Below are 18,623 nucleotides of genomic sequence, written 5' to 3'. Positions count from 1 at the left end.
ATCTCCAGACATGTAGCCGGACATGTGTAGGCTGAGGAGGACCCAGTGGCTGTGGTACAGGTAGGTGCCAGTGATGCAGGGAATGGTAAGAAAGAAGTCCTGAAGGCCAGACTTAGACTGCTATTCAAGAGACTGACATCCAGGACCTTCGCTGTAGCTTTCTCTGAAATGCGTCCAGTTTCTCACACAAGGTCAGCTATATGAGCAGAACTGCAGAGTCTGACACTGTGGGTGAGACAATGAAATAGGAAGGAGGGGTTTAAATGTATTGGGAACTGGGGACCCTGCTGGGAGTCTTTCCTTCCTTGCCGGAGGATGCTGTAAAAGCCAAGACACTAACAGGATGAGAAGAAGAATTAAATTCTTGCAAGGTAGGTCCGTGGATGGCTGTTAGCCAGTACAGGCAGAGATGGTGTCCCGAGCCTCGGTATGTCAAAAGCAGGGAATAGGGAACCGGGATGGGATCACTTGATGATTACTTCGCCTGGTCTTTCTCTCTGAAGCATCTGGCACTAGCCGGTCTTCTCACTCCCTCTGAGGCCCGTGGCCTTGCCCGCTGCTGGAAGACAGGCTACTGGACCAGCCGGACCTTCGGTGTGACCAGTCTGGCCCCTAGGATCTATTATTGTGTTGTCATGGTGAGCAACTTGAAGCATCTTTTCTAACCTCGCTGGAGGTTCCCAGATACAGAGGCTCCAACAGCCTTTTGTCATGGATTCTGTTGCCCCGACAACGAAGCTCCGGAATCCCGTTTCCTGGATACTGTTGCCATGGTAGCCGAGGCGTGAGCCGCATCCTTCCCTCCTCCTCAAACCCCCCCCGCCCCTTTCCCATGCTGGGGGCCGGCCAGGCCGGCAGTGCGCAGTCTCCAGTCCCGGCCGCCAGGGCTCCGCACATCCGATCATGGCGCTCAGACGGCGGGCGGTGCTGGTCCTGCTGCCGCTGCTCGGTGAGTCCCGGCCGGGGAGAGGCAGAGAAATGCCGCGGGTGAGAGGTGCCAGTGTCCCGGTGCGGGGCAGCGGCCGCGCCTCGCCGCACGGGGGAGCGTGGCGGGGATCGCCTGCAGTCCGGCGAACGGGCCGGTGTGTGAGGGGTGCACCCGCCGAGCGCACCCTGTGCACGAGGCCAAGGGAAGCGGGGGCAGCTCAGACCCGGGCCTGGGTTAGCAGAGGTTCTGAGGGCAGTAGGGAAGAGGGGCCGCACTGCACCCTCGTATGCAGAGTGGGGGGGGGGCCCGCTGCCCCTCAGTGCACAGGGTAGCCTGGGAGGGGGGTAAACATGCTGCACCCAGTTGCGTGGGCTAGCAGGGGAGGGGGGACCCAGCATGACCGGGTGTACGAGGAGGGCAGGGAAGGGGGGCTGGCTGACCCCTGCTGCAGGGATGGGGTGGGCTGAGCGAGCCCTAGTAATTGAAAAGGGCAGAGGAAGGGTGGGGAGTGGCTGCCCCCTCCTGCGTGAGCTAGCAGGGGCACGGGTCCCAGCACGGCCTGCTGTATGAGGAGGGCAGGGAAGGGGGGATCAGCTGTCCCTCAGTGCAAGAGGCGAAGAGCATGGGTTGTCCCCCACCTTACCAGTGCCTGGAGTCGCCGAGATCAGCGCACCCCTGCACAAGGATGATGAGGAAGGGAGGACTGGCCATGACCCGGTGCATGGGGTGGTGTGTGTGGGGGTCTTCGGGCAGCGGGCTGGTCCCATAGAGCGGGAGGAATGTCCTACCTGCCCAGGGTTTGGGACCCAGGCTGGGCTGGGAGTCAGGCCAACAGCCCCCAGGGCAGAGCGTTCTTCCCAGAGCCTGCCTGTGTGGAGCACTCATGTGCCCCATTGCTAGACTGAGAGGGGCCAGGGACTCCCCACCACAGTATGTGTCCTTTTGCCCCTGGGTGGGGCTGGCAGACAACTCAGGGCTTGCTGTGCAGGAGGGCTGGGTGGACATGCTCCAATCTGCAGGGACCAGAGCAGGGCCATGGGGAGTGTCAGTGGCCTTGGACTCAAGATGGTTTTAAGAATATCAATATCTCTGCTTGCCTTAGCCCCAGAGGGTGCCAGGAATGCCTGGCCTCTGCAGGCAGGCAGGCTGGACAGTAGAGCCTATTCAGTCCAGGGCACAGGCCCCTATTGTTCAGGGGGGCCTGCATGAATGTTGGCAGTTTTAATTGCAGAAACAGTTGCTAATGCAGTTCAGGAATGAGTTTGGACTCACTTGTCTGGCTATGAATAAAGACAGGGACAGGGTGGGGTGGCAGCCAGTGTGCCTGGTGCTTCCCCTTGCTCCCACCCCACAGCCCCTGCTGCTCTCTGTGCACAGGGCACTGGAGAACTCAGTATTTGTGGATGAGGGTGGGTGTGGAATGTTCCCAGCCTAGCAGGCCCGGAGTCTGAATAGACATACGTACGCTTAACTTGATGTGCTGCCCGCAGCTCTTCGAAGTCAATGGAATTCCTCACAGGCTATAAAGTGAAGGAGATACATAAGTCTCAGCATGGCAATGATCTTGATGCCCCAGAGAGAGGGCTCCGCTGATTCTGGGACTTCCAGGACATGTTTGATGCCAGTATGTCAGTATTTTAAACCTAAACAGAAGAGGAGATTTGGATGTCAAATTCTATTCAAAAAAATTAATCAGCGTGTTAGCCGGGGTTCCTCCAAACCCAAAGCTCTCAGTAACTTAATCTACATGTGGTGGCATTAGGATAAACTGGCTTCCGCCTGCCATATAGCTGACACCAATAAACGAGAACCACATTCTTTCCCTTTGAAGCTGGTACTTTTGTTAGTCTCCAGTATTCCCATTGGAATACCTTCGCTCAGAGTCATTGCTTAGTTTTGTCTCTCGCACGTGCAAACACAATAGGTTATAGAACACCCTTCGGAGCTTGGAGCAGTATTTCAGTGACACAGCTGGAGCGTTTGGGTGGCCAACTTTTATTCTGTGTCTGGAGATCTTGATCTGCTGGACCCAGACCCACAGTTCCCCTCTTATGTCTGAAAAGTTACAAGACACAGCAGTCGAGAAAATATTACATATGTGACCAAACAGAATCAGTCAGTAAGGAAAAAGTAGGTGTTACAAAAATACATAATGACAACATATTAATTGTTGAGCATGCTGTTCGTTTGGCAGTCCTATTTCCCATGGCAGCTGTCCAGAAATATATCCAAGCTTCCCGTTTTTCATAGATGCTCACCCCAGCATATCAGCGTGGTTATACAGTCAGGCCTGTTTGTTGTGATAGCTAATGCCTCTCCCCACTTCCCTTCCGCGTACACATACTGGTCTTAGCTATGCTGAGCTCCTGCAGAGGCTTTTGAAATGCAACAAGCAGAAAAATTAATAATCCATTCAAATCATTGGCTTCTGCATAAGGCTGGTGACGAAAATGCCCTTCCACAAATATGCTGAGGCCCCAAGGTGCCAAACTCCTGGTTTGGAGCAGTTGGATATTCACAGCCGTGTGTAGATGATGGCTACACCTCAGTGGCATGACTATGGCACTGCAATTGTGCCCTGGAGCACTGTTGTGTAGCTGTTCCATACATCAGTGGAAGGGGTTTTTTCCTTGTATGGAGCTAACCCATCTGTCTCAGAGGTTGGAGCTCTGTTGCTGGAAGACTCCTTGTACGGACTATACTAGAGGTTAGGTTGATTTAACTTTGGTGCTCAGGGTGTGGAATTTGTCACAGCTCTAGCAACACAGCTAGGCTGACCTATTTTTAAGTGTCGACTAGGCCTGAGCCTGTAAGCTTTTTGGGGCAGGAACTGCCTCTTGCTCTGTTTACATACAGCACTTAGCACATAGGGGCCTTGGTCTCAGTTGTGACCTTGAAGAGCTATCATAATCCAAATAAATAATACTCCTGTGGTGGGCCCTGAAAAGAATCTGAAGAGCCTGTCTATGTTAGGGACACGTGCACAAATGTAACTACCCCAGAAGATTAAGTTGTGTTGGTGCAAGCCCTGTTTTACAGCAGTGCCATACAGCTTCAGCAGACTTGCTACATTAGCATAAACGCCTCGAATATAGAGACAAGGTGGGTCAGGTAATATCTTAGGAGACCACTTCTGTTGGTGAAAGAGACAATCCTTTAAGCTGCACAGTGGTCTTTGTCAAGTCTGCTTTGTTTTATCCTGGGACCAACATGGCTCCAAAACAACAAACAGCTCGTATGGACAGGCCTCGGGCTGGATTTTGAACATTCATTCCTTGGTTTACATCAACCCTTTCCTGGCCAACTGTGAAATTCAGATACAAGTCAGGATTTTGAATGACCCCCCACAAACTTTCAGAAAATTCAGAGGCATTTGGACTGAGAGATTGGATTTGGACCTGCCTTGGATGAAAATAGATGGATGGATGCTTTATTGTCATCGAATGGTAGTCAACTCAATTAATTTTGACGTGTGTTCAGTTTGTTGCTACACTGATATGTTTGATTCTATAGTCATTTATATTTTTAAACTATGGGGTAAAAGTCCGCTGGTATTTGTTAAAACATACAGTACAGCTGTCCCAGAAGCAAACAAGTGCTCAGAGTCAGCTGTTGGTGCCAAAAATGGCTCCTTAAATGCAGAATTTTTAGCTCTAATGCTCAATGGATGTGTTACTTGTGAGAATTTTCTGACTGCAAATAGTTGCAGTGTTGCTGTATTTTCAACAGGCAGTTTAGGGGAAAAAAATCAGAAGAAACAGTTCTGTGAGCTGCAACAACAGTGGATTCATGACAGGTTAAAAAAATCTTAGGAAGGGCTTAGTTCTTCCAGTTCAGCAAGGCATATGCTGGCAGTGCCACTAAAGTGGAACAGAAGGGGTTGTGAGTTTCATGCACATCCACTTTACAGCTGTTGACAGAGAACGTGATACCAGCAAATTCCCTTTTGCTTTAAATGCTTCTGATGATTATTTTATTCCTTAAGCACAAGTGGGCTGAAGGAGGAAAATGTGTTTATTGTGTGAAGGGAGAAAGCTGCTGAGCGAGACTGACCTAGCAGTGAACTTGGGCTGTCTTTAAAGGCCAGTTTGCTTCCTTTGGGGAGGTTAAATTTTGTGTCTTTTGGACAGCACCTTACTTTGTGCGGTTATCCATTGGCATGCTTGGGATTTGAACCGTGGCTGCTACTTGAATCACCTTAAGTGAGTTTACAGAGAGGAATGTTCTTTTGCACCCAGTTTCACAAACAAGGACAGTGGCTGCTTTACATGTTGTCCATGGGTAGCTAAGGGTATTCCTTTCTCTTTGCTGACTCCAAAAGATAGAATGTGGTTTATTTCTTTATTGCTTTATTTTTTGGAGGGTGAGAGGAGAGGGTTTAACTCTTGCAAGAGGAGTTAGAATGTGCATTGAAGAAGAACTGGCCTCCCACTGGTATATTTAGAGCTAATTATAAATCGCTGATTGCATCAAACCCTGAGGATTTAAGGAAAGCATGTGAACTTTTTATAATGCAAGCCCAAGGCCGGGGAAGAATTTCCAGAGAGCTCTATGTGCTGTGTTCAGGATCCCAGGAGGTGTAACTGCCTGTATGCAAAACATGTGTGTTCAGTGCAAGCCCTCCTCCCAACAGGCTAAAATAACTAGTTTCTTTGCATCATCATTTTACTAGTGCCTGGAGTCTTGTTTTGAAATTGCAGAATATAAAAACAGATGAATTAAAGATATAAAATTAATGATTCTAATTACATTCCAATCTGTTTCCTCTGTCAACAGGCAGATAAATCCTGCCATCTAATTCCCTGTTGGTAAAGGCTGTTTGCTGCCCTATGTTGGGGTACAGTAAATTCTTTCATAGCCGGCATTCTATCATCCAGAACTCTCCAATAACCGTCATTTTAACCAAAAGTAAATTTTAGCTGCCTTTTCCATAAGCACAGTGTAGTGAAAGTGAATACAAATAAATACAGCAAATACAGTACAAGTTGGTTGCGTACAATACTCTAAAGTACTCTGCATACATTTTTGTTTGTTTCTTAATATCTACTCATGTTTTTCTTCAGTGTTATGCATTGCTATTAGCCAAACTATTTGAATATCCAGCAACCTTCCATTCCTGGGGCTGCCAGATATGAAAGACTTCACTGTATTGTGTGTTGCTCAAAGACAAAAGAAACCCAATGAACATCAGAAAGGCATGTTATGTAGCAACACAGACACACATCATAAGGTGAAGCTCACACCTTTGCAGAGTTTGCCCATGACCGAAGCACATTTTGATGGTTTAAATTGTGTTTAAGCAGTTTGCTCTGCTGAATTGCACCTGCTGTGTTTTGCCTGTCCTCTCTAGCTGTAGTTCTAGCTACAGTTGTGCTCAGGGCAGGCAGTGCTTGTTGGACTACACTATCCAGAATCGCTAACTGGCAATTGGGCAGCTGGCTTTACAAAGCTTTCAAGTTTTTCTTTCCTTCACATGCTTCGGCCTAGTTGAACGCACCCCCCCCCATGCACAACCCCCCCTCCAGTTAATTTGAATGAGGGGCTGTCTTGGAGTTCAGTTATTTCACAATGTGTTCTGTTCCAGTGGCTTAACAATGAAAGATGGTTGTTTGTCTGTGTTTATTTGGCATGGGGCAGCTGATAGCTGTCCATACAGTTGCTGTGTTGGCCTGAAGGATAGCTGGATCCTGGCAAATTTCTCTTTCTTGTTTTAGATAAGTGGAGGTCGAGCAGGCGTCCTCCAGGGATAAACTATGTGGGAGGTAGCATTAAAGATGCTTCCTGTAAGAGAATCTCTGCTGTAGTTCTGTTATCACCTCTTCTTTTGGAGTTTGATTTTTGTGCTGTATAGAACCTTTGTGTGGCTCCACTGATAACATACAGCTGTCTAGCACACGGCCTGGTTGTGTGAAAGCATTAAGACAGCTGCATAACAGAGCCTGAAATCTTTAGCAATAGCATGGCAGAGGGATGGGTGCAAGCTCCGAAGAGGTTCCTTTTCTTCCAGGTTTTAAAGCTCCTGAGCTAGTTGCTTTCCCACAGCTATTGAGTGTTCAAAGTCAATATCACGAGCATTAAAACAGGAGTCATCTAGATCCAAACTAGACAACTGAGTGGAACAAAACCTGTTGAAGCGTGTCAGCAACAGATACAAGAGCACGTTCTATAAGTGCAAACCCAGATCTACACGGATCCCTACTGCTGACATCTAACTGCCAGACTCGAATCCCAGAGGGATAAAATACAGGCTTGTAGAAACTCGTCACATAAGTGTAGCCACACGTGGCTGGAATTAATTAATTCATAAAAATAATACTTCAGCCCAGCAGCCCCCAGGTCCTCTGGGTAAATTTGCAATATTCATCTCAGTTACCTTGTGATGAAAATGTCGCTTCACAAATAAGGAGAGTAGAATTTGTGTTGTGCTGTGTCCTTCATGCAGGCTATTCCAAATTGCTTTCCAGGGCAGTTTACAAATTCAAGAGAAAATAAAATTTTTGAAGCAATAATGGATGTGGTAGATAAAATTAAATTGCATTTGGATACCGTTCAGGGGCAACCTGTGGGTTTTCTCCCCTAAACTCATAAATCCCAGGAATTTCAGAGTGAAGGGAATGCTCTTTCTCTTGCCTTATCCCATTAGTGTGCCTGATTATTAGAACACAAATCTAAGATCACCAGGAGCATAGAGGCCTTATAAATTATTTAGGTGCGGCTGGCCCATTTAAAGACTCTTCCAGCTTTAAAAAAACAGAGTTCTGTGCCCCTACAGAGATCTGTCATATCTCTGATGCGTATATGTGAAAAGGTAACTGTTGGTTCAACCTTATTTCAAGTCAGTCTGCAATAGCACATTTTAAAATATCTCTTATTCAACTAGAGTGAAATGTTCAAAAGACACCGATAAAGCTGGGTACCTAACTCCCTTTGAAATCCAAGGGGACTTTTGTTCCTATCTTCCGTCACCTCCTTGGGCAATTCCAGCTTTAATAAATGTTCAGAACATTTCAAATCTATTGCATAAACAGCCAGTATATGAAAGAGGCTAAATGACTTTGTGGGCTTCAGTTCTTCACTGCCCACTTTTTGAGAGCGTGAAAGAGACATGGTTGAGAGAGGGCTGGATTTCAGCACTCTCTGAAAATCAGCTCCCCTTAAAGGTGTCTCAGTTTGGCTCCTCAATAACAGAGGCAATCATAATCACTTTTGACGTTCTTGGTCAGTGTGTCTAGTGATGAAAAATACCAAAACAGTCTGGCTGTACTCAGAGGTTGCTAAACATATGCTCAATCTCAAAAATATGACACAATTGTGGTCTCATTAGTCATAAGCGATGGGACAGACAGGCAGCCAGAGTGGTACGAAAGATTTTTAGAGAGACCAGGGTTACATGCCAAGAGGCCTTTGCATGTCTGGTAGCAGCGTGGGCCACCAGCTGGTGCTTCTGAGCTCCAGGGGTAAGACTAAATTGGGTCCAACCTGAAACCTGACCTTCTTTCTCCAGTTCCACTTATTCTGTTACAGTTGTGATATTACTGTAGACATACATCTTTAACAATGTTTTATGAGCCTGTATAGGCCCCGATTTTGTTGCCTGTGGGCAGATCCCTGCGGCCACGTGGATTTGACTTGACTGGGACTCTGTGCTGTCTCTGGGTTGCACTCTGGCATAGTTAATTGCAGGATCAGAGTCTTAATCATTTGTGTCAGAGGGATAGCCACGTTACTCTGTACCGTAAAAACAATCAGGAGTCTTGGGGCACCTTAAAGACTATGTATGTCTACACAGCAGCCTTCTTCCAAAATAAGCTATTCTGAAGAACTTATTTTGAAATAACATTGTTACATACAAAATGTATTTCGAAATCGCACTTAGTTATATAGGAATACAGTGTCTATACCATCAAGCCTATTTCAAAATAGAGCCATTGGATGCACTGTGGTTTATTACAAAAGTATGCTGTTTTCCCTGTCTGAGCAGCCCCTATTCTGAAAAATCTGTTTTGAAATAGGCACTATTCCGCATGCAGTAAGGTTTACTACTTTCAAAATAAGTCAAACACTATTCTGAAATTACTTCAAAATAGTGGTTGCATTGCACACATGCTAGGATGGTTATTTTGAAATATCGGCTAACCCTACCCGAACAGATTTATTTAGGAATAAGCTTTCATGGGCAGCATCTGGTGAAATGGATTTTTGCCCACTTAAGCTCAAATAAATCTGTTAGTCTTTAAGGTGTAAAGGGATTCTTCTTGTTTAAAAACAAAGAAACAGTACTCCCCTCTACAGTGCAAAAGTCTCTATCTTGGAATAACGTAATGCTAACTTTTAAAAAATATATAATGTTTAACTAAAATGTGACATGATTAATCCCAAAGTTCTGTCAATTCCAAGTGACATGTGCATGCACCACTTTACTGCTCCTCCAAACTATCCATGGACAAACATGCCTGTGTGCAATAAACTTTACTCTGCATTTTTTCCTGCAAAGCCTGTAATTTAAGATTGGCTGAGCAGATTTTGTCTCAAATACTAAACTAGTGATCCAAAGGCATGCTTAAAACCAAGGCAGACAGTTTGCTCATCCATCTTAAGTACAATGATGAGAAATCTTTATTTGCCTACAACAGAAATACAGACAGCTCCCTTGGGCAAAGACACAGCCAAGCTGTACAACGCTGTGTTTTAGCCTTGGTAGATGTGGGGGTAGTTGTGGCTATCACAGCCAGGTTATCGATCTCTGGAACATACAAGCCCTAACCCTGTTGTATTGTAGCAGCATGTTAGGGCCTTAGCTGTGGAGCAGGGCCCCTGGACGTGGGGACTATACAAACACAGAACAGAGAGAGTCTCTGCCATCGGGAATCTTACAGTCCAAACCCCATTGGGATGCATGATGTAATTAATGCTATATGCACCCAAGTATTTGCAGGACTGGGCAAAGAGGTTTGGTTGCTAACTCTGTTTTTAAGTCATTCTGGCAGAGGACACTTTTCAAAGTTTGAAAAGTTAATGAGTGGAGTGAAGATGTGAAGCCCAATATCATACGCTGCTCAATTGAGTTCATGTTATCCTTAAAAAGATCTTGTCAGGTGCTCTTTTTTCATATACTTCCCCATCATTTTAACCACACCTTTGCATCACTAGTATTTTAGACAAAATCTGCTCAGCCAATTTGAAATGACAGGTTTGTAGAAAAAATGGAGAGTGCAGTATATTATACACATGCATTTATGTCTTTTTTTCTTACTAAGCCCTGCAAAAGTTCTAAGGTAAACACTTCTTCCTACCAGTGGTGTTTTTAGTTATTTATTTTTTCAGCCTCTCTGTTTTCACAGCAGCATTGTGATACTGTTTATTTTTGTGCCACTCACAATTCTTGGGTTTACTTCCTTTTTATAGTACCAATAGCTGCACTTTGCTTGATAGCATCTTGGAGGTGAGGAAATCAAAGGACTGGAAGCATCAATAAATTACTGCATCACAGTGGGTCAGTGGTATTCTCACTTGCACAAAGGCAGAGAGGTCACAGTCAGAATATTCAAATTTAGCTGCCTGAAATTGGGTTCCTACATCTATGTGTTGGCACCTAAATGAGCCACCGGGATCTGACCTCCAGAACTAACAGCTAAAGTTACAAATGTTTGAGCTAAGGAGCCAATGATGTGTCTCAGGGAGCTGTAACTTACATCCTCTGCAGATTGGCACAGAGGGAGACCTGTGACACGCACTCCCCAGTGCATTACCACAAGCACCTGCAGCTCCCACTGACTTCACTGGGTCTTTTCGGTACCCAGCACTTTTCAAAATCAGGTCATGTTTATTTTAGGTGCCTAACACTAAACCCTCACAATCATGGTGAAGGAAGGGTGATAATGCACAGTTCTAGGGCAGTACAAGTGACTCAGTCAAAGCAAAGGGGAGCTACCAATCCTGATTATCCGTTTGCTAACCACTAATCCAGACCACCTGTCAATCAGGCGTTCTCAATTTTTCTCATGCCAGAACCCCTGCCTGTCCCCCGACATCTAATGTGGATCTGGATAGGACATTCTTCCTGCTGAGAATAGAATGGGAGGGTTTCTGTGACCATCTGACACCTCTTGACAACCCTAACAGTATGAATCACACTCCGTGTCCAAGCACAGTATGGGCTAGGTTCTGTTCTCAGGGTACGCTGAAAATCAACCCGGTCAGGGTCAATCTTCCAGGGTTCAACCCCTGTACTCAATATTGCGAGGAGTGAAGGAGGTAAACAGGAGAAATTCTCTCATCAACCTCCCTCTGCAAGGACGGCCAGGTAAGCTGACTGTAGATAGATCGACTCTAGCTACACAATTGTCATAGCTAGAATTGTGCATCTATAGTCCACTTCAATGTCTAGTGTAGACCTGGCCTCAGACGATACTGGCCAAATCTGGAGTAACTCCACTGAAGCTAATGGAATCACTCTGGATTTAGGCTGGTGGAGACAAAGAACAGGGTCTGTCCTACCGCATGTGGCTGCTGCAGAGCAAATATCGCAACCTTGCACTTTTCTGTGGGTCAGCCAATCAAAGGGTGGCAGTGGGGAGGGTGTCACTGTCAAACCTATCAACAACTTGGCTTCAGAAGGAAATTGCACTCATGTTACTTTATGAAATCAGGTCAACTGTCTCCGAAGCCAATTGACCAAATGGGCAGAGTTTGAACTGAGACCCACAGCCTGACAGTTCTTCATGTGCTAGACCGAGGCAGGCCTGGGGAAGAATGTTGCAAGCAGACATGCCGTCCTGGGGAAGCCAGAACGAACCCACCACTTTCTGAGAGAAGCAGCGTGCCTGGCCAGAGGCGTCTGAGCCAGCGGGTCTTTGCCCAGGAAAGCTCATGCTCCAAAATATCTGGTAGTCTGTAAGGTGCCACAGGACCTCTTGTTATTTCAGCTCCTGACTTTCTCCCTGGTGAATCTCTGATCAGCCTGGCTAGAGCGCAGCTGTCCTTGCCCTGCTGTAGTGCATGGTTTCATAAGCTTCTCTCCCACTCATGGGAGGAGAAGTCCTTCAAAGTCTTCTTTCTTTTTCAGAGAAGCAGCTTCTAAACCACTGCCCTGTCCCCTTCATCCAGTACATAACTGACTGTGCTTCATGACCGAGCCCCACCATCTATGCTGGGATTTGAGTTGGCTCTTCCAAGGGCGTGGGGCAATTTGGGCTTTTTATTGGGCATGGGGAGCTTCACTCACATTCCTGTTTACTTTTGAGGGGTCTCATCCATGGGCCTGGCTTGCCCCTGGAGATACCATGCAGCTGTTACTGTTAGTGGACTGCAGGTCCTGCTCACAAGTCAGCAGTAGGTACTGTTCATATGAGTTACAAAGGTTCTCAGCAGTTTAACCGTGGGCCCAGATTCTGTTTCAAACACTCCTTTTTTCTGTTTGCGTGTGGGAATAGCCTCCCTTTTGCAGCCAGTGCCAGGGTGGTGAGCTGGAGCTGACTGATTCAGTGAATGAGGGTCTTCCTTGATGATAGAGAACTCGACAGGAGATGTAGAGCCAAAGCCAGAAGCAACGGGGATGGTGCCATGAGTGGCACAGTAGAAACTGCAGCAGGTCTAGACTGAAGTTTGGGGGTTAACTGGAATGAATGGGGAGCAGTATTTGTATCGGAAGCAACATGGCTGTACCACTGCTGATTCCACCAGCATGGTGAGTCACCAGTGGTTCCATAGTCTCCTTTACACCCACATACTGGCTGGTAGCTCAGACAGCTTTGCACTCCCTCCGTGAAACTGGCCTGTTGCTGAGAAATCTTGGTGAGGCCAAGAGATCCTCAAGGCAGGGCTCTTTGGAGCATGTGCTCTGTACCAAAATGTTGCAGACTGGATGGGGTCCCAGTGCGATGATTACATCTGTGTCACATAGCTCTGCAAAGGACTAGGCTAATGCAATCTTATGGCTATTTGGCTTTAGTGCTGTGAAACTGCTTGGAGCAAGCAACTGCAGCTGCTTGAACGTCTACTGAGAGCTTTAGAATTCCTGGCTCAACCTCCGTCACTTTGGAGCAAGAGACGTCATGTGTCTAGCAACTGTCAGTCAGCCTCATGCTCCTGACGGGATGCCGTATCTCTTATTACGTAATCCTACTATTTCAGTCCCCCTTCCCTTCCCCCTATTTTTCCCTCTCAGTCCTGAGTTCAGGTTCCCTGTATATCCCTCAGTTTGCAACAAGGTGAGTGCAACCCAAGGTGTGTGGGTTGCATGAGCATAATGCATAACGAGGGCTCCTCTGCGGAATTGAGTCACGGAAGAAATTAGGCCATAAATATTCCAGCAGAAATCCCCCCTTTACTTGCCCAGCAGTTCCACCTTTGCATTATATAAGGGGCTGTCTTGCAGCTGAGCAGTGCTGGCTCCATTATCCAGGGCTCTGCCACCAGTGCCAGAAGCATGAACAGTGGCAGGAGCCTCCCTGTCGAATGGGACCCTGATGCCCCATTGCTTTATTGCTGCTCAGCACTTTTCATTGTCAGGGATTTAACCCGGATTACCAGAATATTGTGGGCCTGTCAGGAGGAATCGTCTCCTTTAGACCTTATTATCCGGTCTGGTTCTGCAGTGCCAGCTTTCAAAACAATGGCAGCCTTGCTCCCGCCATACGCTGATGAGACAGCTCTCAGCAGTGGTTCTCTAAATCAAGGGAGCTTCTGCATTAGAGAGAAGATAGCAGAACTAGGTTTCATTTGCTGCCTCTCATGCTTAAGGACTTTACAGAGGCTTTATTCAGAGTAAAGAGTCAGATATCACGGCTACTGTGACTGCACAAGGCAAACGCTGCTCTCTGGGCTCAGCGACTTGCACGCAGCATTGGATGGGGCTCGACTGAGAGGCTCGTGCCTTGACAGGTGTTGGACCACTGAGATGGAGAAATGGCTTCTTTTTATTTTACATTTCTGCTCTCCCTGTCTCTGGGAGCTAATCCTGTGATGCAGCAGGGAGGCCTGCTGCCCTGCTCAGTCACTGATTTACTGTGTGACCTTGGGCAAGTCCTGTTAGCTCTTTGCTGCCTCAGTTTCCCATCAATCATAGGAGATTACCTTTTCTCCCCCAGGGTGTTGCAAAGATTATTCATTGTTCTGCACTGTGCTTTGAAACAATACCGTAGTTCAGCATCTTTACAATTGCTGACTTAGATACCTCGGTCTGATCCAGGAGCCAAGCTTTGGGGCAGGGTCTAGCTTTTCAATAAGCGCACATACTGCACCAGACCAGTGGGGCCCCGTGTCCTGATTGTGGCTTCCAGGCACTACCACAATGCAAACAGTGAATATAAATCCTGCAGTCTCGCCAGGCCCTGGTCACTCTATGTCTGTGTAATTGGATTGCCCTTGAGTAGGATTTTTGCTGCGGCAGATTTCAGGTGAATTCTGGATGCTGGCAAGGCACACGCCACGTGACTTGCAGTATTGAGAAGAGAGTGTTTGTGCATCCCAAGGATGTTCCATCTCTAGGGAGGTGCACGCCTGAACAGGGGGCTGAGACGTTTTCATATCTGATGATAGCTGGACCACATCCCATTGCTGGAACGAATTTTTGCTCCAAGAGGGTTACCCTCTTTGGTTGCAGTTCAGAGACTCCCTGTTGCACCCTGGATATGAACCTCCTGCTATTGAAAGTCAGATGCCTTGGCTGTATCTTGGTACTTGTGGATGCTTTGCGTGCGCTGAACTCTGCGTGTTGGGCCATGTATTTTGACATTGGGTTGTTTCATTTGATCTCCCTGCAAAGAGATTTCTCATCTCAAATCCCCTCCTCTCTCATCAGAGCTGCCTGAAGAAGGGGAGCTCAGAAGTCAGGCAGGGTGGGCCCCACTGCCACTGACCAGTGGGGACAGACAGGGCCATGAACTGTTTCACAGCTTCGCTGATGTGGGGCTTTGATGTGGGGATGGGACCCTGCCCGAAGCAGAAGGCGTTCAGACACCAGCCTCTCTGCTGTCGTGGGCCTGGGCTCTCACACAAGGGGCTCGGTTATTTTTCGAAAGAGCCATGGGAGGTTCTCATGCTCGCTGTCCTCGGAAGCTCTCCCTGCACCCTAAGGTTCCTGAAGCTGCTTGCGGTTGTAACAACACCTTGCCGGGCCATGAGGCTGAATGGAACAGCTTTGCTTCAAGTGATGTTTTGCTCTTAGTCAGAATTGCAACATGTGACGCTTTGGCCTCTGTTCTTTTACAGTTCATTAAAGGACAAGCTCTGGCTGCAGTGCACAGCTGGAGGGGTTCTGCTAAACACAGTAGGGTGATGCAGTTGTGCAGTGGTCAGTCCCCCTTCCCAGTGAGGAACAGGACGTCCCTGTGGAGCTCTGCGACATATCATGGGGATGGGGAAACAGGAGCAGGCCCTCTCCACCTGCGTGGGTCCCTCCAAGTCTTTCAGTAGAAAACTGCCAGAGACGTTGCTATAGAATGGGGCAGGGAGGTTGGTGAGGGTGCAGGAGACAGACGAGAATGCAGCTCACTCGCCCCTGGCTCTGTGTTCTCCTGTAGTGCTGTCAGGAGTAGAGATGTGTTTTGCATCTGCTTGCATTATGGACATACTCCATGCCAGTCAGTGAGTAGAGTAAAGCAGGGCCACTTGTACATGGAGACTTTCCTGCCTACAGTGCCACTACCAGACTGAACCACTCATGTTCCTGGCAAAGCCCTTGGAGATGTAGCACCTAAAAGGTGCCATCAACTGGATGCAGAGTACAACCTGACTCATGGCTCGTCAGATTCTTACTGGGTTAAGATGGGCGCTCAGGCCTACGTGACTGACTGAGCAGAGGTGAAAGTAAGTTGGTGCGCTCTGGTGTGCCACTCTGGCAAGAACCAGTGAGGGCGCTCTGCTGGGAGCTGGCTGGTGGGTGGCATGGCTAGGGATGCACACTCCCACTCCCACTCTCAGCTCAGCTCCCGTTGCAGGCTGGGGTACCCAGCGTGCCCAGCAAGGGGAGGCAGGCAGGCTAAAGGTGCTGGGTGAGGGCATGCTGTAGGGGAAATGTGCACACTCCCAGCTGGGCTACTTGTGCTCCCACGCATGTCCTGCTGCCCCTCTCCATGGACAGTGGGTAGCGCGTGTGCAGTCTGTAGCAAGTGATGCTGCTGGCGATCCCAGGGAAAAAAGCCAGGGGAAGGGAGCAGTGGGCTGTGGGGGGGGTCGTCTCTTCTATCGCCCCTAGTTTACCTGCAGCAGTGCCCCCACACAGCTGTCCCCCAGCCCCCTTGTGGCAGTGGCAGCAAACAGTAGGAAGGGAGCAGGGACCTTTCCACCAGCCAGATAAGGTAACCCAGTCCCTGGGCTCCCTGCATACTCTCTCCCACCCCCCAAGGTCATGCCTTGACTCCTGCACCTCCCAGACACACACTCAGCCCCCTCCCCTGACTCCTGCAATTCCCCTGCACACAGCCAGCCCCAGCCCTCTTCCCTGACCCCCCCACAATTCATCCCAGCCTTACATTTGTTGGAGGTACTGTTCTATTGCATCCACCCACCCTGCCGCCCTGAGGCCCCTCTCCCAAGGCAGGCAGGTTGTGATAGGACTGTATCTGTCAGAAATCTGAGTTATTTTCACCCCTGCACCTTACCATTGAATTGACATACCTGTCCCTGGAGCACCTGGGTGCCTGTCTTGGATTAAATGCAACCAGGGGTTAAATCAAGCTGTTCTGGACAAGATGTTGCAACCAGCACTTCTGCCTGGACTGCTCCAGAAGTCATGGTCTGGCCAAGGTCTGATCAGATAGGTGGCTCTCCAGCACCGCAGCACAGAGCAAGTGACGGGGAGGGAGTTATGAGCTGCCACCATTGGCTTGGGAAGTGTTTTTGCTTCAGGATGAAAGGGGCATTGAGAGAGGCTCTATGGGGAAGGATGTAGTAAGTCTACAAGGTTACATGGTTCACTTTTACCATCCAGCGCAGGATTGTTCTTTTCAGTGTATTTTCTTAATACTTTAGCCATTCGCCCTTTAAATGGCCTGAGCAAGGGGCCAGGGAAGCTCTTCCAAGTCGGGTGGCTCTTGTTGGAGGCAGATTCCATTGTTCGGGCTACACAGTCCTTTCACATCCCCTTCTCCCCTTGTTTGGGGACACTGCATGCCATGGGTTCCTCCTCCCCGCAGCATGCTAAGCCTTCAAACTGCAGACTTTCTGGTTTGGGTTTTATTTCCTCACTTGGCTTTAGAGAGCCTGTCAACACCGACGACTAAACAGTCCGTATGGCACTGCTGTGCGAGGGAGTGGATGACCCTGAATACCTTCCTGCAAAGATGTGCTGGTGGCTTGCTATGTAGACCCGTCACCCTGGCGGGGCAACAGAAAAAAGCTCTTCTGATTTAATCCAAGCATGAGATGCACAAGAGCTGCACGTCCGGTAGAATTCCTCCACGCACAGAGCAAGCCTCCTGCGGCGGCAGCTGGAGTCTCCATGGGAAAAGGGCCTTTGACCGGGACATGCAGGGTAGCATCTGGCTAAAAATAGCAAAAAGAAAAATAAAATTAAAAAACAAACAAACAGGCACTTAGGAGAAGTTAGTTTCTGGCCAAGTGGCAAATTTGACTCCACCATGGCATAGAATCATGGAACTTTTTTCATGCCAAGAAGAGTCATGTGTGGCGTGTAGGTTCTGATTGAAGGCAGGCTGGGAAGGGCCATAATGATCGTTATTATTTTGTGTGACCAGAGCGCTGTGCGGCTTTAGGCACAGGTTGGAGCCCCAAAGAGCTAGGCACTGCCTCACATGTAAATGCAGGAAAGCTCAAAGCACTTCTCTTCCCCAAGGATAATGAAACCAGGCTCGTAGAATCATAGAATCACAGGGCTGGAAGGGACCTCAAGAGGTCAGAGTCCAGCACCCTGCCCCAAGCAGGATCAACGCCAACTAAGTCATTCCAGCCATGACTATGTCAAGCTGGGACTTAACCTCTAAGGAGGGACATTCCACCACCTCCCTAGGTAATGCATTCCACCACTCTCCCTACCACGCTCCTGGTAAAGTAGTTTTTCTTAATATCCAACCAACTCCTCTCCTGTAACTTCAGACCATTGCTCCTTGTTCTGCTGTCTGTCACCACTGAGAACAGTTTCTCTCCATCCCTTTTAGGCCGCGTCTACACGTGCACGCTACTTCGAAGTAGCGGCGCCAACTTCGAAATAGCACCCGTCACGGCTACACGTTAGGCGGCGAGACGTCGAAGTCGCTAACCCCATGAGGGGATGGGAATAGTGCCCTACTTCGAAGTTGAATGTCGAAGTAGAGCACGTGTAGACAATCCGCGTCCCGCAACATCGAAACAGCGGGGTCCACCATGGCTGCCATCAGCTGAGGGGTTGAGAGACGCTCTCTCTCCAGCCCCTGCGGGGCTCTATGGTCACCATGGGCAGCAGCCCTTAGCCCAGGGCTTCTGGCTGCTGCTGCTGCAGCTGGGGATCCATGCTGCATGCACAGGGTCTGCAACCAGTTGTCGGCTCTGTGGATCTTGTGTTGTTTAGTGCAGCTGTGTCTGGGAGGGGCCCTTTAAGGGAGCGGCTTGCTGTTGAGTCCGCCCTGTGACCCTGTCTGCAGCTGTTCCTGGCACCCTTATTTGGATGTGTGCTACTTTGGCGTGTAGACGTTCCCTCGCAGCGCCTATTTCGATGTGGTGCTGCCCAACGTCGAAGTTGAATGTCGACCTTGCCAGC

The 18,623-nt window shown here is 48.5% G+C and overlaps 1 protein-coding gene across 1 annotated transcript in view; it reads left to right on the top strand.

The window, feature by feature from the left end:
* Nucleotides 1-885: 885 nt before the first annotated feature.
* The window catches only part of JAM3 (junctional adhesion molecule 3), a 51,628-nt gene continuing 33,890 nt past the window's right edge, over nucleotides 886-18,623 (top strand). The window contains exon 1 of the mRNA XM_074976839.1: nucleotides 886-949. Within this exon, the coding sequence (XP_074832940.1) occupies nucleotides 904-949 (46 nt within the window). The 5' untranslated portion in view covers nucleotides 886-903. The remainder of the gene's footprint in view (nucleotides 950-18,623) is intronic.

Source organism: Carettochelys insculpta, chromosome 25, assembly GCF_033958435.1.
Source record: "Carettochelys insculpta isolate YL-2023 chromosome 25, ASM3395843v1, whole genome shotgun sequence".
Taxonomy (NCBI): domain Eukaryota; kingdom Metazoa; phylum Chordata; order Testudines; family Carettochelyidae; genus Carettochelys; species Carettochelys insculpta.
The sequence above is the reverse complement of the archived record's forward strand: the minus strand, read 5'-3'. Positions and strand labels throughout refer to the sequence as shown.